We start from the raw sequence: 25,592 nt of genomic DNA, 5'->3' as shown, positions 1-25,592 counted from the left end.
GCCCATAATGATTACACCTGTGATGGGGAAAATAATGGAGAAAACGATTTATCACAGACTCCTCTGGTTTGTTGAGAAAAATAACATGATCCCACACACTCAAACTGGATTCAGGAAATACCACTCCTCAACAGATGCTTTCATTTTGCTAACAAATGCAATAAATGAATCTTTCTCAAAAAATAATAACCTAGTGGCAGCTTTCCTTGATTTTGAAGGAGCATATGACAATGTGAACCACCAAATCCTTTTAAATAAACTTGCAAACCTTGGAGTACCTCCCAAGCTAGTATCCTTTATTAAATCCTTCATAGAAGTGCGAAGTTTTATTGTTTGTGTTGATTCAACCTCTTCACCCCAAAAGACAATATCCACAGGCCTACCTCAGGGAGCAGTCCTCAGTTGCCTCCTATTTGCCCTATATCTCTGGGACATGAACCTACCCCATACGAATCTACAATATGCTGATGATCTGGTGCTATGGTCATCTGGCAACACCTTTCAGATAGCACAGTCAAATCTGCAAAAGTCACTTTTCCAGTTTGAAAAATTCTCTCAACATTCAGATTTACCCATTGCACCCACCAAGTCAAAAATAATCCAATTTCACAGGAAGCGAAACCATGTTAATGCAAAACTAACTCTAAATAAAACAACTATTCCAAAAGATAATAATATTAATTACCTAGGTCTCATGCTTGACCAAAAACTTAATTTCCACCTCCACGTTTCAAACACAATAAAAAAATGTTATAGAAAAGCAAATATACTAAAAAGACTTCTTTCCACACCCCGGGGTTGTAAGGAGAAAACCTTACTCCAGTTTTATAAATCACATATAAGACCCCATATTGACTATGGGCTCATTGTCTATGGTGCATGTGCAAAGACCCAGATGCAAAAAATTGAAACAACACAAAATGATATAATACGTCTCATATTTGGTATTAGGAAACCCACAAGCACCAAGTTTCTGCTTATGGAGAGTGGATTAACAACAATAAGGGAGAGACGTAGCTTTCTCTTGATAAAACATCTTACAAAAATTAAATCAAATAGCTCACACACATTACATAATTGGTTAAGAAATCCAGCCATGTATAGAGGTATTGCAGATGAGTATGCCAATATTCAAAAGAAGTTCCCTGTACCAGCAAAGTCTATTGCACCTACTTTCCCCCAATCCCCTCTATGAAATTGGTCATTTCCCATAATAAATACTGAATTTTCAAAATGGAATAAAGATTTAACCCCCATTGCTTTTGTCCAGAAAATTTTGCAGAACTTAATACAATTACCTATAAAAATCACTTCCAAATATTTGTTGATGGGTCAAAAATGAATGAGAAGGTTGCAAGTGGTGTTTTCCTTCCTCACCTGAAAATTGCAATGGGCGAGAGATTATTTAATAATTTATCTATAATGTCTGCTGAGTTAAATGCCATAATCATGGCATTAGAACACCTTAAGCAAAACCAATCTTTGATTGAAAATTCGAATAATATTATCATTTATTCCGACTCTTTATCAAGCCTTGAGTTGCTGGCCTCAGCTCCTCAATATAAGTTGGACATTGACACTTATCATTGTCTCAGTATTATTGATAATCTTGCTTCAAGTGGCATAAAAACTTACTTTCAGTACATTCCTAGCCACTCTCGCATAAGTGGTAATCATCAGGTTGATGAAATAGCAAAAAATGCTATAAATATTGACCAGCCAAGTGGGAGACCAATCCCAATTAGAGATATTTACCGATGGAGGCTATCAGATATTAATTTTAATAAGATTAATCCTATCCATTCCCCCTTTCCCAATAAGTATCTTTCCAAAATTTATCATAGAATTCGTTCTGGAACAAATGGACTAAATTTCCTTGCATTCTCATATAAGCTTTCTAATTCAAGTGGTTCAATTCCCCTGTCCCCTCTTTGCAGGCATTGTAATATGAATAATGAAACAATTGACCATTGCCTATTTGAATGTAATATGCTGACGTCTGCACAACATACCTTGCTTTGTAAACTGTTAAAATACTTCAAACACCACAAAATCCCACTATCAGCCAAGAGCCTAGCCAACCATACCTGCACACAGAGTATAGAAATCGACATCTATCATCTTATATTTGAACTCCTAGAGTCGAAAGATCTGCTGAAAGATATCTGAATATATCTAATAAATATGAGGCAATCAAGCCAGTAGCTCTGTAGCCCACAGAGTGAAGCAAAAGGAAAAGGGCTAAATAGTAATACTGAAAAGCCCGCCTGCTGTTAAATAGAAGAAGAAGAAGAAGTAGCCTATCATAAGTATCTTTAAAAGAAGTCACGGTAAATGATTAGTTCTTGGCCACCTTTGCAAGAAATATGCTAAACATAATATGGGCAGTAGGCTACCATATTAGATTCGTTATTTTGTAGGCCTATTCTTTTCAAATATCACAGTCACTTAACTGACAATGCACCCCCCCCCCCTCCTGTTGATGATTCCAGATATAGGTGAGCCTAATAAAATATATATGTGCTAATTTAATCTCATTATGCATCACATTGTCTTTCCTTAAATGGATTTCTTCTTACTTGATGAAATTTATTTTGCTTGAGACTGATTCCAGTAGGCTAGACCAGCCTGTTCATGTTGTATTTTATACCTCATGCCAGGAGGTAGAAATATGCCTCTTGGATAGAAATATGGTATAGATTCATTAGCTGGCTCTTCCCAAAGGAAACACCATAAAATTCTGAAAACTACTTTGAAATGGTAAACCTACAGAATAGTGGCTCTCCAGAGGGAGACAGGGTAGAACAATAAGAAAGACAATTTTAGCTGCTCTCCAAAAAGAGACATTCTAGCCTAGAACAAAATGAGAGTTAGGCCTATTTTTATATTGATCATTTATGCTCATATGCTATTTATGGTTTTGTTTATGATTTGGACAACTCATCCCTGGCTATCCCCCTAATAGTCTCATAGAGCCCTAGGATATATAAAAACCAACATGGAAAACAATGACATTCTTAATCAAATACTCAGTCAGTGCCTATTCTTGGTCAGATATTCTGATTAAATAGTATCTTTCCTGTAGGGTAAAGGTACCAATGATTTGACAATTTTTGCAAAAACACTTTCTACTCCAGAAGGCTTAATTTAAAGACTTTTGGTTTGAAAAGAATTTCAATATGCAGAAAAGATACCTACAAATCCAACTGTTTGATTAGAAGTTTTATCAAAAAAGGGTACAAAACTGCAATTTTTTTTAAATTGATGTGTTTTCACCTATAAATTTGACAGAAAAAAGGTTACCTGTTTGTATACAAGTGGGAACCTAATTTGACATGTGTTGAAATACTTGTGGGTAGATCCTGGTGGATTCAGCATGCCTATTCTTTTTACTTTGTTTTTTTGTTTCTCTTCAACTTTTTTAAATGTATAAAGTACTATTCAAATAGTGGAAGCAAAAATCTAGAAAAATTGTCTTAAGTATAGGTACAAAATTGGATAATCATATGGAGTGTAATTGTGTGACCTAGGTCTCTATAATATAATATGTGATATAATAGTGTGATACAGGTTTCATTATAAACACTATCTGGAATGGCCTGCTTTCTCTCAGCTTTAATGGTCCAGCAAAGATTTCTTTGTTGTTCACAGTTAAAGAGTTGTCAACATTTGGCCATTTCAAAGTTAATCTACCAGTTTAGTCCACTTAAAAAAAGTTAGTTCTGACTATCTTTTGTCTGGAAAGTGTAGAATTCTTGAAATATGTGTGTCCTACTTAAGATTATTAGAAGTTTGTGACACCAAGAAGTTTAACATGTTCATTAGCATTTTGGGTAGGATAAGAATTCCATGCTAATTAGGGAGGGGTTCAGAGAGAATGTTTTTTACTTTACAGCTTGGTATCTATTTGAAAAAAAAACATGTATAAAATTTACTAAGAGAGGGTGTACTTCAAATTTATTCAGTGATAAATGAATAAGGGTTCTGTGATCAACCAAGTCAAATGCTTAAAAATATGAACATATCATGAGGCCAAGCAGCAGTTCCTCAGATGACGGAAAAATCTAGCATCAAACCAGTAAAACCATGATTAAACAAAAAACTTTTTTTTAACATATTTTTCTTTATGTGAAATATTATTACAAATAATAATCATCAAAATCTCTTGTTGTTGAGAAAGCAGGGATGCATGCTGTCTCCCCTCCTGTTCATAATTGTCATCAACTTCATCCTCCAAAATGCTAATGGCAAAGGAGTAAGACTTAGCAATTCAAAACAACTGTCAGATGTAGAATTTGGTGACAACCTAACCCTCCTAGATGAAGACAAGGCTAGCCTGCAAGAATTCTTAAACCATGTAACAGACCAAGCCAAAAGAGTAAAACTACATGTTAGGATAAAAAAGACAAAATTTATGGCTGTTTGTAGTGATCAACCTCTTGAGATCTTCCATAAGAGTGAAAGAGTCAAGCAAGTATCATGCTTTCAATACCTTGGCAGTATAGTTGAAGAGAGAGGCAACATGGCTAAAGAGGTCCAGACCAGAATTGGGATGGCACAGACTGCCTTGAATCAGCTCTCATCAATATGAAAATCTCAAAAATTCTCATTAAGGCTCAAAATGAAACTCTTCAACAGTAACATGATGAGCTTACTGCTTTACTCATGTGAAACCTGGAAACTCAACCAAACCTTAGAGAAACGTCTGCTAGCCTTTGAGAACTACTATCTCTTACAATTGTTGCATGTCTGCTGGTACCACTGAGTTACCAACAAACAAATACAAACCTGCACCATGCAACCACCCATCACAGAATTACTCAAGTATAGATGCTGGGACTTTCTTGGTCATGTATTATGCATGTCAGACAATAGAGTACCAAAGATGACATTCCAATGGAATCCAGGGGGCTTAAGATGCAGAGGCTGGCCTTTGAATACTCTACACTGGACATACAAAAAGACCAAGGAACAATAAACACTGCTATTGTGCCAGACTGGGCAGATGTTTTAGCTGCTGCCCAACTTTGAGAAGAATGGCAGAGTCTCACTGATGCCCTATGCACCCTGGATGATATTGAAGGAACTAAGGACTAATGTGAGAAAGTACCTGTAAATTGAACAACTATGTTTTTGTCAGAGGACCCTTGAATTTCGACACCAATTGTTTCTCATCTCTTTTACATGTTCAGTGAAGTTTTGACAGAGTCACCTATATTTTGACAGGGCCTGTTGCTGTCTGTCAAACAAGGTTACTACAAGATATTCTCAAATGAAATGAATTTCATAATAGATGCAAATATCTACATTTTAATTTGGCTGAAGGAATATTTTTAGTCTGTCTAGTATTCCACTACATCAGACAAGAATTTTTGAGACTTGGAACACAGTTTAGTCAGTATAATATTAGCTGCCATTTTAACTTAATTTTATCAAGAAAAAGCCAATGTGGCTACAATTTAGGAAAGATGAAATGTATCTTGATATATTGGTTCTGATCCCAACTTTTGTTTTGCAAAAAAAAGTAGTGACAGTTTTAACATTACGTAGCTAAAAAATTGTCAGGAGCTCATTTTGTGTCAAAACAGGAAACTGATTGAATTGAATATTCTTTTCTTATCTGGGTGTATTGGATGTAGTGTCTTTGTTTCATATTGTCAAAATATAGCAAAGGCTTCTAGAGATGGTGTTCCAAGTCACTACTAAGCAGAGTTATCCTGTTTTGAAGGAAAATTTTGACAGTGGTTTCAAAATTGCACTGTCAAATCATTGGTGCCTATCTGACATCTGGGTATCCTACCCTATACATCATCTTTACATTAATCAGGCTATCAGGTTTCCCTTAAGTAATATTCACTCAACTTATTTAAATAAATATTCATTCAACTCATTTAACATCATGTTTTTTTTATTCAATATTCAGTAATCTCACTCAGGTTAAACTATATATTTCAAAGTGTAGACAGACTAACCAGTTTTGCAACAATCAATTAGATGCAACACTATAGTATTGCCTATAGTAAAGGCTATACAGCTCCAATGTTTCATTATTATTATTTTTTTTCCAAGAGGCACTTCATTTGGAAGGGGTGTTCCATTAAATTTCAGAGGGGGCTCATTCAAGTGGAAATTAGAAGTTCTAGTGTTCTTTTTAAGAGTCAAAACGGATTGGAGGGCAACTAGCCCCTCCCCCCCCCACAACCTTTATCCCCAAATGTGTCTGATAAAAATTTTGAGATATCCATTTTGTTAAAAATAGTTCAAAGATCAAATAACAATAACTATAGAGTTGACACAATCCCCCAGGGCTTGGGGGCAGGCATTATAAGTTATGCAGTGGGGGGCATATATGGTTCTTTTAGAAGGAATGCTCATATAAATTTCAAAGAGGGCTCATTTGATTGGAAATTAAAAGTTCTAGTTCACTTTTTAAGAGTCAAAAGAGATCGGAGGGCAACTAGTTCCCCATATCCCCAAAACCCATGCAATAAGAATTTTAAAACAGCTATTGTGTTGAAAACACTTTAAGCATCAAATAACAAAACTCTGGGGTCAACACAAACACCAAAAGCCCATGGGCATGTTTTAAGTTATGCCCCAGGAGCATATAAGGTGTTTATGTAAGGGGTGATCATATAAACTTCAGAGTTGGCTCATTTGATTGGAAATTGAAAGTTCTTGTTTACTTTTAAAGAGTAAAAAAAATAAATCAGAGGGCAACTAGCCCCCCCCCCCAAACCCATCCAATATGAATTTTAAGATAGCCATTGTGGTGAAAATAGTTCAAACATCAAATAACACAAACTCTGGGGTCAACACAAAGCCTGGGGGCAAGTGTTGTAAGTTATGCCCTAGGGACAGATAAGGTTTCATGTATGGGGTGGTTGTATAAACATCAGAGGTGACTCATTTGATTGTAAATTGAAAATTCTAGTTACCTTTTTATGAGTAAAAAAGGATTGAAGGACATCTACTCACCACTCCCCATCCTCTTCCCCAAATGCATTTGATCAAAACTTTGAGACAACAATTTTGTTTGAAATAGTCCAATGATCTGATAAATAAACTTACACCCCTCCCCCAGAGCCTGAGGGAAGGGTTGGAACTTATGTACTGGGGGCTTATAAGGTTTTTATGGAAGAAGTGGTTGTACTAACCTCAGAGGGGACTCAAATGATTAGAAATTGAAAGTTCCAATTCCCTTTTTAAGAGTCAAAAGTGTTCTGATGGCAACTAGCCCTAACCCCCCCCCCCTCCTGACCCTTTTTTCCCCAAATGCATCTGATAAAATTTTTATATGGCCGTTTTGTTTAAAATAGGCCAAAGATCATACAACAAAAACTCCAGGTATAACACCCCCCCCCAGAACCTGGGGGTAAGTGTTGTAAATTATGCCTTGGAGGCATATAAGGTCTTTATGGAAGGGATGAACTTTGGAGGGGTCTCATTTGATTGTAAATTGCAGTTTCTAGTGCTCTTTTTAACAGTCAAAAGTGATCAGAGGGCAACTAGCCCCCCTCCTCCAAGGCCCTTTTCCCCAAATGCAAACAATCAAAATTTTGAAATGCCCGTTTTATTCAAAATAGTCTAAAAATCAAATAAAAAGAACTCAGGGGTCAAACACGACCCCCCTGAAACCCAGGTTAAGGGTTGTAATTTATTGACTGGGGTATATAAAGTTTTCGTGAAAGAGGTAGCTGTATAAAATCTATAGGAGACTCAAATGGTTGTAAATTGAATGTCCTAGTTGCCTTTTTAAGAGTCAAAAGTTATCTGATGGCAACTAGCCCCCCCCCATCAACCCTAAAGCCATAAGGCTCCAATGTTTCATTTCATTTTTCCCAGAGGCACCTTATGTGGAAATGGTTGTATAAACTTTGAAGGGGACTCATTCAATTGGAAATCAGAAGTTATAGTGCTATTTTTAAGAGTCAAAAGTGATTTGAGGGCAAATAGCCCCCACCCCCATGCCTTTCCCCCCTCCCCAAATGTTTCCAATAAAATTAAAAAAATAGGTCAAAGATGAGATAACAAAAACTCTAGGGTTGACAAAATCTCCCAGGGGCTGGCGTTGTAAAGTATGCCCTGAGGGCATAATATGGTTCTATGCTTCTAATAATCACTTTATTGGAGAAGTAGTGGTTGTGGACTCTTGTTTCTGCCCTCTTCCAGGACAACTTCTTACTATGCCACCTTGTCCTGGAGGACTCATCAAACTGAAATGGGCCCCTCATACTGTTGCCCAAAAGGGGCAAATTAAAAAAAAATATCATCAGCTCAAAACTTAAATTCCGAAGTCCTTAGGCCAACAAACCCCCATTCATAAAAAAAATTAACAAAACTTTTGGTTTGCCTGAAACTTGGCAACCGTTTCTGAACATAATGAAAAAACAGAATCCTTGGTCCAAGTAGACCAGAAATGAAAAAGAAACATTTGAGTATGGAGAGGCAGCTACCACACCAAAACATGGTCCTGAAAACGGCAAGCATTTTTTCGATTTGTTTGCAATTTCAAGGACCATCATTAGGCTAAGGGAAGCACACATATCTTTTTTTTGGAGGGACAAGGGGGTTGGATGTCCCAGGAATAGACCAAAAACTTATTGTCACTGATAATTTGGAAACTTGGGGACGTGAGTCCCTAGGGAAATTTAATCACATAAAAAAAAGAAAATGTGTAATGCCAATTGCAACCCAAAAACATTCTTCTTCCGGACTCAAATAGCGAAAAATAACATATAGGTATTTCCTGATCAGCTTTAACATGAATAAAAAAGACAAGTTTTTTCAACTGAAAGTAAGGAGCAACATTAAAACTTAAAACGAACAAATTATTACTTGTATGAAGGGGATTGCCCCCCCCCTCAACACCTGGCTCTTTATGCTAAAGTTTTTGAAAAAAGCTTCCTATTGTTCTAATTAAACAACCCTTGTGTTTCAGGAGTTGTTCTTAAAGCACTGGGACAAAATTCAAACTTTTTCATAAAGAGCAAGGTGTTGAGGAGGGGGCAATCCCCCTCATATACGTTATAATTTCTGTTCGTTTTAAGTTTTAATGTTGCTCTTTACTTTCAATTGAAAAAACTTTTTTTATTTAATTTCTGATTGTTTTTAGTAATGCCAGGAAATCTGGCCCCACCTCCACAGTGAAATCCCTCTCCCCACGAAAATATCCTCTAGCCAATTCAAGCCTGGTGAAAATTTACCACAGACAATTACCCTTAACAATTTTCAAGGATTTTATCTTTGTTGTAAAAAAAAATCAAGCCTCGATAAGATTTATCCTTTCATTGATTTCACTGCATTAAGAGATGGGACAGGATTTCCTATAGTGAAGTAAGGAGTCGCTGTGGCCAATCAGAAGAGCTATCGCTTATCATTAAAAGACGTTGCCTGAAGCTCCTTGGCCACACATTGCGCCGTCCCGAAGGCACGATATGTCAAGACGTCCTTGTCTGCAAACCAGCCCCCTCCTGGAAACTTAAACCAGGAGGACAAAAGAAGAACATGTGGCAAAAATTCAAGGAGGACCTGGAACCATGGGGAGGATTCAGGAGACACGGTCGGAAATGGGACAAAGACTGGCTGAAGATTGCCGGAGAAGCTGCAGCCAACAGGTCCAAGTGGTCGTCGGAAGTCATCCCAAGATACTTTGGTGCCAGGCAGGACAGTTCATCGTCTGGTTCCCGCCGAAAGTAAAGTAAGTAAGTAAGAGCGCTTAACCATCTGCGCTAGGTATTGAATTTTGCTCTGCATTGTATGATAATTTGTAAGCTTTGTTAAAAGTATTGATTTTATAGTTTTATCTACCAGAGGAGTTGCAACATTTAGGTGATTAGTTTTGCTTACTGTTTTTCATGGTTTAGCACTATCCTATGAAATTTGTTGAATATAAGCAATGATTTGGGACAAACCAAATAAAAAAGGATTGTCCCAAATATTGTGGAAACGATAGGACACCATATTGTGACAAGGAAAAGATAGGACACCATACAGTACCTATATAACGTGGTGCCTTAGTTAAGAAATACTATTAAAAAAGTACCGGTATTCCTTAGTTACATCACTTGCGCTATTTATCAGGCATTCTGAGCCAGTCTTGAAAATTTTGTGAGCAGAATAAAATCAAAAAGTTCCAATTTGGTTGAGAAAAATTGAAAAAACTGAGAATTTTCTCAACAAATAAATTGAAATGTGTGAAAGCTTAACAGTGGCAATGAAAAAGTACGAAAAATTCAGTCAAAAATTGAACATCTTTGAGTTTATTAAAAAATGGGAAGGTGTGAATTTTCTTTGATAAAAAATTAAAAAATGAAAATTCTCTCACAAAAAATGAAAATCTGTGATTTTTTTTATAAAAGAGAAAAGTATTATCTAACTCAATAGAAATCAGAGAAACCTGAGTTTGCTTGGTAAAAACTGAAAGTTGTAAAAGTTTACCCAGATAAGAGCAATGGATAATTAATAATTACAATAGACATTGAATCTTTGGTCAACAAAACTTGAAAATACGCAATTTGTCTTGACAAGAATCATGATATTGTGAACTAAGACAACGAAAATCGAAAATAAAAATTTAACATCAACAATTTTTAAAATGTCAGTCTTTTCGACAAAAATAAAAAAAATGGGAAAAATTAACCATCAAAAATAAATAAATGGGAATTCCTTCAGCAAAAATCGAGTTCAAAACGCCAACAAAAGGTTGGCTAGTGACCGTCTAAACAAAAACCGATGGTCTACTGTTCCCAATGAACTTCATGGTGGCATTTTCTTGCTTTATTTTCCAAAACGAAAAGATTGATCTGGTGGGCAGCTTCACTTCACTAGCAGTGAAGATGTTAAAAGTAGAATAGCCAAGGCTCAGGGTGTATTTCACAGTTAAAACAAGTTTGGAAGAATAGGAAGATAAGTCTGTAAAACAAGATAAGAATATTAGAAGCTACAGTGATGACAGTGGTCAAATATGTCTCTGAAGCATGGGCGCTCCGAAAAGCGGATGAAGATTTACTAGATATTTTCCAGAGGAATTGCTTAAGGATTGTTCTGGGTACCCGGCTGACTAACCGTATTTCAAACAGAAGGCTGTACAAAAAATGTGGTTTAATACCTGTTTCTAGGGCTATAATGAAAGAAAGGTTGAGGTGGCTAGGGCATGTTGTGCGGATGAAGGATGACAGATTGCCAAAGATTGTCCTTTTTGGCCAACCGTCTAAGGCTAAACGGAAAGCAGGTTATCCTTGTCTGGGGTGGGAGGATGTCACAAATACAGATTTAAAGGAAATGGGAACTTCCTGGGAGGGTGTAAAAAGGGAGGCTTTGAATAGATTGGGATGGAGGAGGAGCGTGCGTAGCTATGTTGGCCTCAGGCGGCTTGGTGCTGCAGTTAGTTGTTAGAAATAATAGTAGTAGTATTTTCCAAAAAATGCCCAAAGAGGGCCAAAATATCAGGACATGCAAATTCTGAGATATCCAATCACTGCACAATGGTTTAGAATCCTAAAAAGGAGTTTGTGAGGTTGCCACATCCACAAAAACCAGCATAAATACTTAAAATGTTCATTTGCTACATCTCCAAGATACTGGGGATGGTAAATATCTTGGAAATTTTATGCACGTAAGAAAGTTACACATATTTTGTGAGAAAATTTAGGAGAGTTAGGAAGTAAAACCTGTCTTTAATGTAGTATTTCTTTTACAAAAATTTGTGGTGTTTTTTTCAATTTCAGCAAAGATCTTTACGTAAGGTTAATTTTGTATATTTTAGAAAAATAAGACTGAATAAAAATTAACTTAAAAAAAATATTTCAATTGGAGGTAAAGAGATATAGTTATGTTGTACGAATTTCAAAGCAATAATTTTTGTTTTATTTTAAAGCTCAACTTCGAACTTTATTTCATCAGAAAAACTTTGCTTCCAAAAAAAAAAAAAAAAAAATTCTATACAAGAGACAATACAGCTTTGGGCACTGGTACCAAGGTTTGTAATTTTCCTTGAATTTGCCTGTTATCCACTAAATTAGGTTGAGGGGGAAACCAAAATTGATGAGAATGTCAGGTTAAAGCATGGTTTTGTAGGAGTTGTAACTGCCCATGTCCTGTAGTAATTTACACACCTGTCTAACAAAGCCTATAGTTATCAAATCGCTTTTGATTTCCAAAACATGGGCTCTGCAAAACTTGGATTGATAAGATGGTCTAAGCCTTAGACCATTTAAAGTCTGCAATTCTCAATTTTAATAGCCGTTTGCAGCATCTTATTGGTCCAAAACAACTTTTCTGCCTTAGCTGAAGTGAAAATGAAATATCTTGTTCGTTTGGTTTTTGATGAATCCGGATTTTTCAAAAGGGTTTTTTTTAAGACCTTTCGTTTTATGTAGGTACTTTATATTTTTAAGTTCGGAATTTACAGTTATTAGTCATGACTTTGCCTGCCATCTGCTCTGTTCTTTGGTTATCGTTTGTGATTTTGCGTGATTGTCCTTGGTGCAGGTCAATCATTCAAGGCCTTTATCATAGGCAGCGCAATAGCGCTGCCTAAGTAAAGAACGATGTTGGCACAAAGTATTATTTATTTATTTTTATACAGTTATTAGTCATGACTTTGCCTGCCATCTGCTCTGTTCTTTGGTTATCGTTTGTGATTTTGCGTGATTTTCCTTGGTGCTGGTCAATCATTCAAGGCCTTTATCATAGGCAGCGCAATAGCGCTGCCTAAATAAAGAACGACGTTGGCACAAAGTATTATTTATTTTTTTCTTGGTCTTAGACCAGGGCACTTCGTATCGAAGCAGTTGCCATAGAAACTTCGAAAAGGGCTCATTCAATTGGAAATTGGAGTGGCCTGTGCCCTTTTTAATAGTCGAAAGTGAATGGAAGGCAACTAACACCCCTTCCACGCCCACCATTTCCCGAAACACATCCAATCAAAATTTTGAGATAGCCATTTTGTTCAGCGTAGTTGATAGTTCTGGAAATTGAAAGTTCTGGAAGTTCTGGGTGGTGGTCCACGCCCACCCCCCACAACCCTCAGGGCAAGGGTTGTAAGTTATGCCCTGGGGGCATATAAGGTTTTTATAGACAGGGTTGTCGTAGAAACTTCAAAAAGGCCCCTTTAATTGGAAATTCAAAGGGCTAGTGCCCTTTTTAGTGCTCGAAAGTGATTGAAGGGAAACTAACCCCCCTCTCACGCCCATCTTTTCCCCAATTTTGTTCAAAAGTTCTGTAAATTATGTCTTTGAGGATGACAGCCCTCAGGGCAAGGGTTGTAAGTTATGCCCTGGGGGCATATAAGGTTTTTATAGAACACGGTGTCGTAGAAACTTCAAAAAGGGCTCATTCGATTGGAAACTGAAATGACTCGTGCCCTTTTTAATAGTCGAAAGTGATTGGAAATGCAACTAACACACCTTCCATGCCCACCATTTCCCCAAATTCATCCAATCAAAATTTTGAGATAGCCTTTTTGTTTCGCACAGTTTAAAGTTCAGGATATTATACCTTTGAGCAGGACACTCCCCTCCACAGTCTTTAGGGCAACGGTTATAAGTTATGCCCTGGGGGCATATAAGTTTATATTGAAATTTGTTTCGTAGAAACTTGAAAAAGGGCTCATTCGATTGGAAATTCAAAGGTCTAGTGCCCTTTTTAATGGTCGAAAGTGATTTAAGGGCAACTAACACCCCTCTCATGCCCACTTTTTCCCCAAAAATAAAAATTTTTAGATGGTCATTTTGTTCAGCGTAGCCTAGTTGATTTCCAGATAGAAATTATGTTTTTGAGGAGGACACAGCCCTCAGGGCAAGGATTGTAAGTTATGCCCTGGGGTCATGTAAGGTTTTTATAGAAAGTGTATTTGTAGGAACTTCAAAAAATGCTCACTCGATTGGAAATTTAAAGGGCTAGTGCCCTTTTCAATAGTCGAAAGTGACTGGAAGACAACTGACTTTCCTTTCGCACCAACCTTTTCCCCAAACACAGCTTATCAAAATTTTGAGATAGACATTTTGTTCAACATAGTTTAAAATTCTGGAAATTGGTTCTTTTAGGAGGATAACCCCCCCCCACAGCCCTTAGGGTAAGGGTTGTAAGTTATGCCCTTGGGTCATATAAGGTTTTTATTGAACTTGTTGTCGTAGAAATTTCAAAAAGGGCTCATTCAATTGGAAATTGAAATGGCTAGTTCTCTTTTGAATAGTCGAAGGCGATTGAAAGGTAACTAACACCCCTTCCACACCCATCATTTTCCCAAACATGTTCAATCAAATTTTGAGTCAGTCATTTTGTTTCACGCAGTTTAAAGTTCAGAAAATTATATTTTTGATTAGAACACTCCCCCACAGTCTCCAGGGCAAGGTTTATAAGTTATGCCCTGGGGGCATATAAGTTTTTATTGAAATCTTTGTCATAGAAGCTTGAAAAAGGGCTCATTCCATTGGAAATTCAAAGGGCTAGTGCCCTTCTTAATAGTCTCAAAAATGATTTGAGGGCAACTAACCCCCCTCTCACGCCCACCTTTTCCCCAAACACATCCAATCAAAATTTTTAGATAGCCATTTTATTCAACGTAGTTGAAAGTTTTGGAAATTAGGTCTTTAAGGATGACAACCCTTCCTCCCCCACAGCCCTCAGGGCAGGGTTTGTAAGTTATTCCCTGGAGACATAAGGTTTTTATAGAAAGTGACATTGTAGAAACTTCAAAAAGGTTCATTCGATTGGAAATTGAAAGGGCTAGTGCCCTTTTAATAGTTGAAAGTGATTGAAGGGCAACTACCCCCCTCTCACGTCTACCATTTCCCCAAACATATCAAATCAAAATTTTGAAATATCCATTTTGTTCAACATAGCCGAAAGTTCTGGAAATTAGGTCTTTTAGGATGATAACCCCATCAGAGCCCTCAGTGCACGGGTTATAAGTTATGCCCTGGGGGAATATAAGGTTTATATAGAAAGCTGTTGTAGAAATTTCAAAAGGAGCTCATTTGATTGGAAATTGAAATTGCCCTTTTTAATTGTCGAAAGAGAATGGAGAGTAATTAACCCCCCTCTCATGCCCACCATTTCCCCAAACACGTTCAATCAATGTTTAGAGATAGCCATTTTTTTCATCGTCCTTAAAAGTTTTGGGAATTCTGTATTTTAGGATGACAAACCCCACAGAACCCTACGTGAAAGGATTTTAATTTATACCATGGGAGTATGTAATGGTTTTACGGATAGCGTTGCCGTAAAAACTTCAAAAGGGGCTCATTTAGTTGAAAATTGAGATAGCTAGTGCCCTTTATAATAGTCGAAAGTGATTGGAGGGTAACTAACCCCCCTCTACCGCCCACCACGCCCCCAAACACATCCAATCAAAATTTTCAGATAGCCATTTTGTTCAACGTTGCAAAAAGTTCTGGAAATTAGGTCTTTGAGAATGACCACCCCCCCCCCAGCCCTCAGAGCAAAGGTTGTAAGTTATGCCCTGGGGGCATATAAGGTTTTTATTGAAAGTGGTTTCATAGAAACTTCAAAAGGGCTCATTTGATTGGAAATTGAAAGGGCTAGTGCCTTTTTTAATAGTTGAAAGTGATTGAAGAGCGACTAACACCCCACTCACGGCCACTATTTTTCCAGAAACATCCAATCAAAATTTTGGGATAGCCATTTTGTTTGACGTAGTTGAAAGTTCTAGAAATTAGGTCTTAGAGGATGACAACCACCCTCACAGCCCTTAGGGTAAGGTTTGTTATTTATGCCATCGGGGGCATATGAGGTGTTTGTAGAAAGTATTGTCTTAGAAACTCAAAAAGGGCTCATTCGATTGGAAATCGAAAGGCCTAGTGCCTTTTTTAATAGTCGGAAGTGATTGGAAGGCTTGACATTTTTATAGTAAAGATTGATGTGGGTATAATGTATTATTTTTTTGTTCTTGTTTAGACCAGGGCACTTTGTATCAAAGGAGTTGTTGTAGGAACTTCGAAAAGGGCTCATTCGATTGAAAATAAAAAGGGATGATGCCCTTTTTAATAGTCGAAAGTGATTGTAGGGAAACTAATCCCCCTCCCATGCCCACCATCCCATTTGCCTATATGTTTAAAAACTAAATATTGCCATAAGATTAAATCAAAATGCACTGTGTTAATGCTAATTCCCAATAAGGCATCTCACCAGTATCCCAAGCACGATTGAGGGTATTCTGATCAAACTTTTGGGGCGACTTCTGCTCTTGAAATTTAACCAAAATCAAAATAGTGCAAGCGTATCCAACCTGTCAAAGAAAGTATAAAGATTTTTTTGCGAATGGTATCAAGTTTTCCACTTCAGATCCACTATAGGAGATATGAACCTAAACTAAACACTACTATTTGTGTCCAGATTTTTAAAAGGGTGTATGTTGTTAAAAATTGCTGAACATTTTTCTCCAGCATATAAATAGCAGGCCAAACTATAAATTCTTAAAAAAACGAAAAGATTTGAAGTATTATTTTCTTTTTCCCATAAAAGACTATGTCAATATAAAACGAACAGAAATTAATTAAAAAAAACCTTTTCCACAAAACAAGTTTTTCAAACAAAAGTAAAGAACTCCATTAAACCAACAATGAGCAAAAATAAAATCAAGAAGTCTAACAAGCACAAAACTTTCACAAGTCATTATCAATAAAAAAATGATACCAATAACGCAAAAAAATTATAATAAATAACCGAATCAAACTTAAAGCGAGCACAAACTAATACAAGTAGGGCCTAAAATCCCTATGCCTTCCCAAGGCCAGAGCATAATTTGCACTTTAATGAAAAAAATACAAATTAATGTGCATTGTCAGTTTAATATACATATACTGATATTTAGTAATCAAAATGTTAATATTATTTGATTTATTACAGATATAAGAGGAAAAACATTTATATTTTTTCAGTAAAGTGCAAATTATGTTCTGGCCTTGGGAAGGCATAGGGGTTTTGAACCCTACTCATGTTAATTTCTGCTCTTTTTTAGTTTGACTCGGTTATTTATTGTCATTTCTGTTCGTTCTGGGCATAGTAGAAAGAATATACCAGTAAGCTTATCGCAGATCATTTCTGGTCTTCGTTCTCGTTGCGAACAAAATGCTCCTCCCACTTATTTCTGCATAAGCGGGAATGCAGGTTAGTCTATTTCCGATTGTTTCAATGGACTTTGATGGAAACAGACGGATACAGACTAACCTGCATTCCCGCTAATCTGACTTCGCCTATGTTTGTATCTGCAAAAACGTTCTCCAGAGCACTCGCACCCCGGTCCGGGTTTTTATAATGGGTGAGATAGAGAATGATCATACTGGATTATATATGAACTGTGGTTTTGGGTTTCATTTTGTTATCGATACTGATTTGTGGTAGTTTCACGCTTGGTAGATTATTTGATTTTATTTTTTCTCATTTTTTGTTTAATGGAGTTCTTTACTTTTCTTTGAAAAACTTGTTTTGTGGAAAAAGTTTTTTTAATTAATAGCAATAAAGGAAGCAGTTCTTTTCCATTTTGATTCTTATTTTGCTTGTTAATAGTTATACTGTTTATTCCTCTTTTACCTTTTTTTCGTGTAATTGTTACAACCACTATATTTGAAGTTGTTATAGTGTTTTAGGTATCACCCATGTTTTTCTCTTATTTTTCTAGGTTTCTCTTCTATGGGGCTCCATTAACTGACTAAAGAAAAATGGGTCGAGGATACTGCCTTAAATGGAATAGGTATACTAGTGTGTTCCAAAGCTCCTTCTCAAATTTATTGGCTTCTCAGGAGTTGACAGATATGACGTTTGTAGTGGAAGGAAAACTTATCAAATCCCATAGAATCATCATGTCTGCTGCCAGTGGATATTTTCGAAAGCTTTTAGTAGATTTGAAAGAATGTAATCCGGTTATTGTATTGAATGATGTTAGCTACAGTACTTTTAAAGCTTTAGTAGACTTCATTTATTGTGGCGAGATTGAAGTGCACCAATCCTTTCTTGAAGCTATTGTCGATGTTGGTGAAAAGTTCCGAGTGCAAGGACTTTGCAAAGTTGATGAAGGTGAATCAAATGATCTATTGAGTGATGTGACTACTAGGGCTAGTGAGGAGCCTGAATCGAAGAAATCTAGGTTAAGCAACAGTGTGAACTTGAATCTCATAGAGCAAAGAGAGAATGTTGATGGCTCTCAACTTGGATTGGAGGTTTTACATGGCGATGGAGACGAAAGACAGAATTTTTCGGGTTGCAGTTTTCAGGTTTTCTCAGTTTTTGATTTTAAAGTAATAATAATCAATAGGTCTACAAAATTTAGTTTAAAATATTTATTTGGAATATTAATGGAAATATAGAATAGGCCTATGATGTATGTTGGCAAGGAAGAGCCAGATCAAAGTATGAATACCCCCCCCCCTCCCTTTTAGAAGACTCAAACGTCTAAAATGTGTATAATCTTGTATTTTGCGGGGAAAAGTGTGCCACCTCTCTGGGAACAACGCTTTTTGGTGTTAGAGAAGTGGGGAAAGGAGGGGTGCTAGTCCCTTCTTCTAAGAGATAAAAGCCTTTCTTCTTTAAAAAAAAATACTACAGTTTTTGGTATGATAGTATTTTCTAAATTGCAATAGAAAATTATGGTTCTAGATGTTCAACCTTTAAATAAACATTGAAATGTAGCATCTAGCTATAATTGATTTTCAAAGGAGTCTGAATGTCATTGTTAATAAACTGAATATCAGTCTTCATTGAACTCATTTTGCTGATTCTCAGCATTGAACAGCCTTAATCTCAGTCTTCACTTAATTTGCAGAACCTTGGACTTTTCAATGGAAGTTAGGGAAACACAGATAGAGTAGTAATTTATCGCTATGCAAAGCTGCTCGTTTTTTCGAGAACCTTGATTATTCTAGTTAAGGGACCGATACATGTAGTCCTTTTCGGGCATTGATTTCAGTAGATCATGGCAGACGATATCGGTACAAAAAGAATGTCCTTTGCTCGAGATTTTCAAAACCAAAACATCATGACACCAATAGTCAACTGCAGGTTATCAATAGCTGCATGATTGATCTCAACTTATTTTTTAGTTCTTTTATTATTATTATTGAGTTCTTTTATTATTATTATTTTTAAGTTCTTTTATTATTAGTATTTAGTTCTGTTATTATTAAAGATTTTATTTCATTAAAAAATTTTAATTAAATTTTAACTTCTTTCATTATTAGATTACGAAGTTCTTTTATTATTAAATATTCAGTTATTATTATTTAGTTCTTTTAATTTTCCTGCTGAGGAAAAGGAAACGATTAAGAATTTTTGAACGATGAAATTCGGCGCTGTTTTTGTAAATCGGCGCCGATAACTAGAAAATTGTTCAAGCTCAAATCGGTGCCGATTCGGTAAATCGGCACTGAATAGAGCTACGTGTGGCCAGCCCTAGATTACTAGAAACAAGCTGTAGGAAGTTTCAGCCAGGATTTTTGAATTATCAAATGAATATCTTTCTAAGAACGCTAACGACTTACGCGAGGATTCCTCCACATACTGAATTCTTCAATTATTGAAAATTGTTGTCGGAATCTAGTAGTGACATTCAAATCCACTGCCTCTGCCTGTATCATTTTACACTCATATTTTATGCTAATTGTGAAAGGCAAAGGATTCCACGTTCGACCCAAGTCTTCAGGACTTACCTACACCAGGGAGGTAATTTGTTACAAGCAGCAAATGGATTTTCTCAAGAAAACTTTTGGCGTAAAAGTTTCATTTACAGCCAAAATTCATAAGTTTGTAAACAAAAATGTGTCAGAGTAAAGTTGTATAAGTGACCAAATCATCCTTAATTCTCAAGTTTCATGCTGAGAGTTTTCAAAAACAAGCTCTTGATCTTGCTATTTGGATCTTAGTGAAAATGAAAAAAAAAAAAATATATACAAAAATGGTTGGTGTGGTCGAAGCCTCCCCAACAGCTTTAATTTATCAGTCACCCAAAGGAGAAGTTTTTGACTTTGTGGCTTGCACAGCGGTCTCGTAGTGAAGTCGTGAACGCTTCTTTTCTTTTAAAATTGTAATCAGGTTTGTGTTTCTAAATTTAAATGATGGATTATAACTTCGGAATACCCAGTTTTGATTTGAGCTAAAACGATTTATTACTGTGTGCATAATATCCATAATTCAAAGTCTCTATACCGACTTTCTAATTTTTTTTTGGGGGGGGGAAGTTTAGCTCGGGGAGGAGGCTAAGGCGTAAATTCCACCCAAGAAATTAATGACAAACTGCGCTTATTTGTGTTTATTTCCCTGTCATCTTGTTTTAGTTGATTATTTGACTTGATTTTACAAATGCCGCGTCTTTCAGAACATAGTGACAAATACTAAAGGAAGCAAACAGATAAATATACTGAATGAAGACCCTATTATTCCAAAATGTGAAACTGAGTATGGCATAACAAACAATTGTGATTTGTACAGCAGTGGGCATAGCCAAGTTCCACTACTTCCCCAGGATATTTGTGAGGAAGATCTACAAGAGACTAACAGCATTGAAGAGAGTAAGTGTTTAACTTGCAAAATTTCTTTTGATATGCCTTTTGGGCTTAAGACTGAAGTGTCTACACCTGCATGCAGGCAATTTAAAGGGAGTTTCCTTCCAAAGGTCCGTTCGAAGGATATCTTTAAAAAATGCAAAGTGTTGACAAGAAAGACATCTTCGCCCTTCCCCTCTAAAAGGAAGCAAAACTTGGAGATGGAACTTTATTTATAACATCTATATAGACGTTTACGTGTGCTATTTTTTAGGAGCAAGAATAGAAGAGTAAAACAAGTTCTGACAAAAAAAAACACATTTTACCCCCTCCCCCCTCCTTAGAAAAAAACAAAACTTAGACAGGGAACTTTATTTACATTTTCTATATAAACACTATAAACAGTTACGTGCATTGTTTTTAGAAGCAAAAGTAGGAGAGTTAGAAGTTAAAAAATTCTGACAAGAAAACACATTTTTATAACCCCCCCCCTCTTCCCCCGTAAATCTTCCTCGTCCCCTGCTACCAATACCTATGGGTTAGACCTGTGTGCAACTATGGCCATTTAGCTAGTTTCGATAAACCAATGACCCAATGTCCAAAATAGCTTATTGAAATTAATTGCAATTATTTATTGAATAAACCAAAGTATTGAGCTCTATTTAACGCCATTTGGACAGCAAAATTAATTCTACAGGTGTAATTTGAAAATTAGAAGGAATGTTTAAAGTCTAGTGTATAGTCTGTTCCCTCTTTATACGCATATTGAGTTCCTATTGTACCAAAAATTACACCTGAAAAAAAATAGACCTAAGAATTTTGCTGCTCCATAGTACCTTTTAAGAAAGGTTTTAACAGAAAGATTTTTAATTTATCCTGATAGATGAATACAGCTAGAATTTACTCTCTAGAAAAGGACGAATTGCAGCTTATTCAAGTCTGATGCACAACAAGCAAACAATTAATTTAATGGTTCCAATAAATGCTTTTGAATGCATTTCAATAATTACAGTTGCCTTTTGAATGCCAAAAATTACAAAACTAATTGTTGTAACCTTATTGGACATGCAGTGACTTTGTAAAAAGTTTTCTTTTCGACTTGTAGGACCTTATTATGTTTAAAATGTTATACTAATAAATATACCATGCTATATTACAACTTCGATGACAGAAGTCTTAAGTAGATTCTTAAACAAATTAGAGTAAATAAGCTACTTAAAATTGTTATGCATTTTTCGGACCACCTAGACCAGGGCATTACAATGTAGTTGTAAAGGTCCTTATGCCAAAACCAGAAGTTGAATGCTTTTTTGTATGTGGAATTACTACATCTGTATAAAAATAATAACAAGTTTTGTAGGCTTGACTGAAAGAGTAGGTACATGGTGCATGGCTAAAGATCTATTTACAGCGAGCAGTTACCAATACCCTTGGCTGCTTTATAGTACTTTACTAATTTTGCTACTACTTCAGCTACATTTATTAGATAATTTCTTTGACAACGCTTCCTTTCCATTTACAAAATGAGCAAATGAAGATATAGAAAAACGGGTATAATGTTTTAAATGACACAGTTGAAAAAATAGAAAAAAAAAACAAAAAAACTTTAATAATAAAAAGGTCTGAATATTTTGACTTCGCGTCCAGAAACTTTTATCAACGGAAAAAAAACAGACTAAATTAAACAAAACATATAAATAAAATAAAAGGCAAAAAATAGCAAATACTGGCGAAAAACAAAAAACCTCACATATTAATAATACCCAATATGTCAACTGCTTGTCACTTCAAATAGTACGAAAATAAAACAAAGTCAGGAAATCTATACAGCAGAGACACCGTTCCCTTTTTATTTAATCAATCAAAAAGATAACATGTCTCTGCTGCATAGTTATGGTAGTAGTACTAGTACTACTACTACTACTAATACTTCCGTTGTGACTGCTACTAAGGCTAAGGGTATTAATGTGGAAATTTCACAAAATGTTGATCTGGATGTTGAATTAAATTAAAAACCCTATGTGAATACCGGTTGTCAAAAGGCTGTATCAGCAGTATCTTATGAATGCCTTGGAGTATTAGGGGCATGTTAGTGAGGATGTTAAAGTAATCAAAAGGTACTATATTCAAAATACTATTACTAGTACTTACTACTTAATACTTACTGCTTACTTCTTACTACCTACTGCTTACTACTTACTACTACTGGTACTACTACTGAAGCCAAGGATATTAAGGTGAAACTTTCAGGAAATATTGAGGGATATGTTGAACCAAATCGAAACACACTGTTGATGCAGATATATATATTTACCGTAGTACAAAGTATATAGTACAACTTTTATTAAACTTGCTGCAAAATTTCGTCGAACTTGTAAATACTAAGCCAGAATCTTGATTCTTATATAGAAAACCAAAAAGTTTTAAAGCATTCTTTTCTTAGCCAATGAAAAAAACTATGTCAATTAAAAACGAACGTAAATTAATTTTAAGAAAGGTTTTCCACAAAATGAGTTTTCCAAAGAATTGCCAGGAGCCATAATAAATCAAATATTACGATTAATAATGCCCAATAATTTTACAAGCCTAAAACTACCATAAATCACCATTCATAAATGAATGAAACCCAAAACAGAGATTGCAATATAAACGAAAATACATAAATTGCAATTAGAAATTGCTCAGAACTAGCAGAAAGTAAAAGGAATAAGGCCGATACCCCCCGTGCCTTCTAAAGACCAGAACATAAATTTGCACTTTACTGAAAACAAAATACATTTTAAATGTTTTCGCTTTTTTTTAACTTTAATAAATCCAAATTTATGAAGACTTTCGGAAATGAATACCAGTATATATTTCAAACTGTCAATTCACATTCATTAGTTTTTCCAGTAATATGGGTTATGATGGTGTTTTTTCCCTTTTTTATGATATGAGAAATAAAAACAAATAGTTCAAAATAAGAGTTGTCTCGACTAAAATGTGAATTATGTTCTTGTTTATTGAAGATGTGGGGATTGTCAGCCGTACTGTCCGAGTTATAACGAAAGATAACTTTCTTTTTTAACGAAAAAGAATACTGAGCCCAGGCCAGACAACTTCGTTTGATTTGTTTTAAGAGCGACGTGAGGGTACAGCTTCAAGGAAAGTATTTGAAAAATATAAGATACTATAGGGATAATTGGAAAAACTTGAATTTCGGGGAAAAGGAACACGGGCTGGAAGGCCTTCCACTCCTATCTACGCACCTGAGTTGTGCCCTAAATGGGAGATTAACTGTCAGAAACAATACAGGAATTAAATGATTAAACCACTGCTGAATAAACAACTCTATGTTCAGGAAATACACCAAGAAGCTAAAGATTTGTTTTTATGTGATCAACTCTATCTTTAAATTGTTTAGTTAGGGCAGATTATTGCTATTTGAATTGATAGATTCCATGACTTTAATCTAAGATTTCCTTAAATGTTTTAAGAAGGTGATTTTGGATAAAGAAGATATACCCAGGAGGAAGTCTGGAGTCCCCCCCCCCCCCCAAGAAAAGGAAAATTATAGAAGATTAATTGTGTATTGATCAGATAATATTTAAATAAATGCCTAATACTACTGTTTTTTACTTGAATATCTTTAACTACATACCCATCATGAAGAAAAAATACCCAAAAGTCAGGACAATATCCATAGAACAGCCAAGGGCTAGTCAGGTGGTTATTATTATATTTAAATATCATACGGCGGAAAAAAATATATAGCTCTTATAGCAAGAATGTTCGAATCGATAAAAAATTAGAAAAGCATGTATGAAATAATAAAACTAAGTAAAGTAAATTATTAGTGACTACATTTTATCAAATAGTCATCAGAGAGATACCACTAGACTATTTTGATCATCCTTGTCAGATCGTGCAGCTTAAATGTCGTGTCTCAGAAGATCAGGAAGGACAAAACCAAGATCTGGATGAACTCTGAAGACATGCTACGAATTTAGAAGCAATGATAAGACCTACACATCTGGGGTCTCTCGCCGAAATTGCAGGTGGCTGTTCTAAAGACGTTTTGAACAGAATATTTTCTGCATCCGTAGTTTTTGCTCAGATTTTTCTACCAATCATGAAGCGTTTGCTACAGTTTGTAGCTAGTATGGTGTTTTTGAATCCATAGGTTGCAGGCCTTTGTAAATTTTTTATTCTCGAGAATTTGGTGGCTTTGTCAGCAGATACCAGATAGTAGAACAACCTAAAGATATCCACCAAAAGAAAGTAGGTTTAAGAAAGGATTTGAAGCAAATTGCTTCGAGTGAAACTCTGCAAAGAGTGTAGCTTTGAATAAATTGGGTTTGAGGAGGAGCATCAGTGCTGGCCTCAGGTGGCTTAATGTTGCAGTGAGTTGTTACTAGTTGTAGTCTTTTGAGTTAATTGAATGAGCTAATTTTTATAAGCTAAGATCTTGTTTCTATACGGTACATTGTTTGCTGTTTGTGAGGATTGTTTGTTTTCAGATTTACCTCTAAAAATTGGCGATAAATTCTCAAGCCTAGAAGGTTTGTATTTTGCCATCAAACAGTATTCCAGATTCACAGGGATTCGACTAGTTAAGCGAGATTCCAGAACCTTGACTACCGCTCAGGCTACAAGAAAACGAGCGTTTAACGCTTCGGAAAAACTTGTTTATTATTTTATTGAATATGTATGTGATCGACGGACACGAGTAAAAGCTGCTACACAATCCCCCAGTTCAACGTAAGTCTTCTTATTTCTACTCTATTTTATAATGTTTTAAGTTTTTGTTTCAGTGCAGGTCTTTACTGTGGCTCTGCAACTCAAATCGTTTCATCTGTTAATAGCAAACTCTTCATAAATTTTAAGGACATGTACAGTCTTGATGTTTTCAAGTTAAAAACACTAACTTTTGACCCTCGCATTTTTGTAAATTATTGTTAATTTTAACTTTTAATTTCGCTGAATTTTTTTAGCTTGACAGTTTTACTCAACAAACTGGATATTTGTAATACTGGATTTGTGAAAAATATGTGGTATAACCAATATCACTTAGCATGTCCATTGATGATTTGCCCAACACATTTTTTTCTTTGA

The 25,592-nt window shown here is 35.7% G+C and overlaps 1 protein-coding gene across 4 annotated transcripts in view; it reads left to right on the top strand.

Moving 5' to 3' along the window:
- Positions 1-2,178: 2,178 nt before the first annotated feature.
- LOC148956650 (uncharacterized) overlaps positions 2,179-25,592 on the top strand; it is a 35,456-nt gene continuing 12,042 nt past the window's right edge. The window contains exons 1-4 of one of the 4 annotated variants that reach the window (XM_089096024.1): positions 2,179-2,330; positions 17,645-18,260; positions 20,333-20,525; positions 24,998-25,238. In XM_089096024.1, the coding sequence (XP_088952150.1) occupies positions 17,685-18,260; positions 20,333-20,525; positions 24,998-25,238 (1,010 nt within the window). In that variant the 5' untranslated portion in view covers positions 2,179-2,330; positions 17,645-17,684. Of the gene's footprint in view, positions 2,388-2,411; positions 2,499-17,644; positions 18,261-20,332; positions 20,526-24,997; positions 25,239-25,592 lie in introns of those variants that run through there. The other 3 variants (XM_089096036.1, XM_089096031.1, XM_089096028.1) reach the window with 3 other exon arrangements.

This window comes from Artemia sp. Qi Xiang Cuo, chromosome 1 (assembly GCF_049724085.1).
Source record: "Artemia sp. Qi Xiang Cuo chromosome 1, ASM4972408v1, whole genome shotgun sequence".
Classification (NCBI taxonomy): domain Eukaryota; kingdom Metazoa; phylum Arthropoda; class Branchiopoda; order Anostraca; family Artemiidae; genus Artemia; species Artemia sp. Qi Xiang Cuo.
Note: the sequence above shows the minus strand (reverse complement) of the source record. Positions and strands in the feature narration are given on the sequence as shown.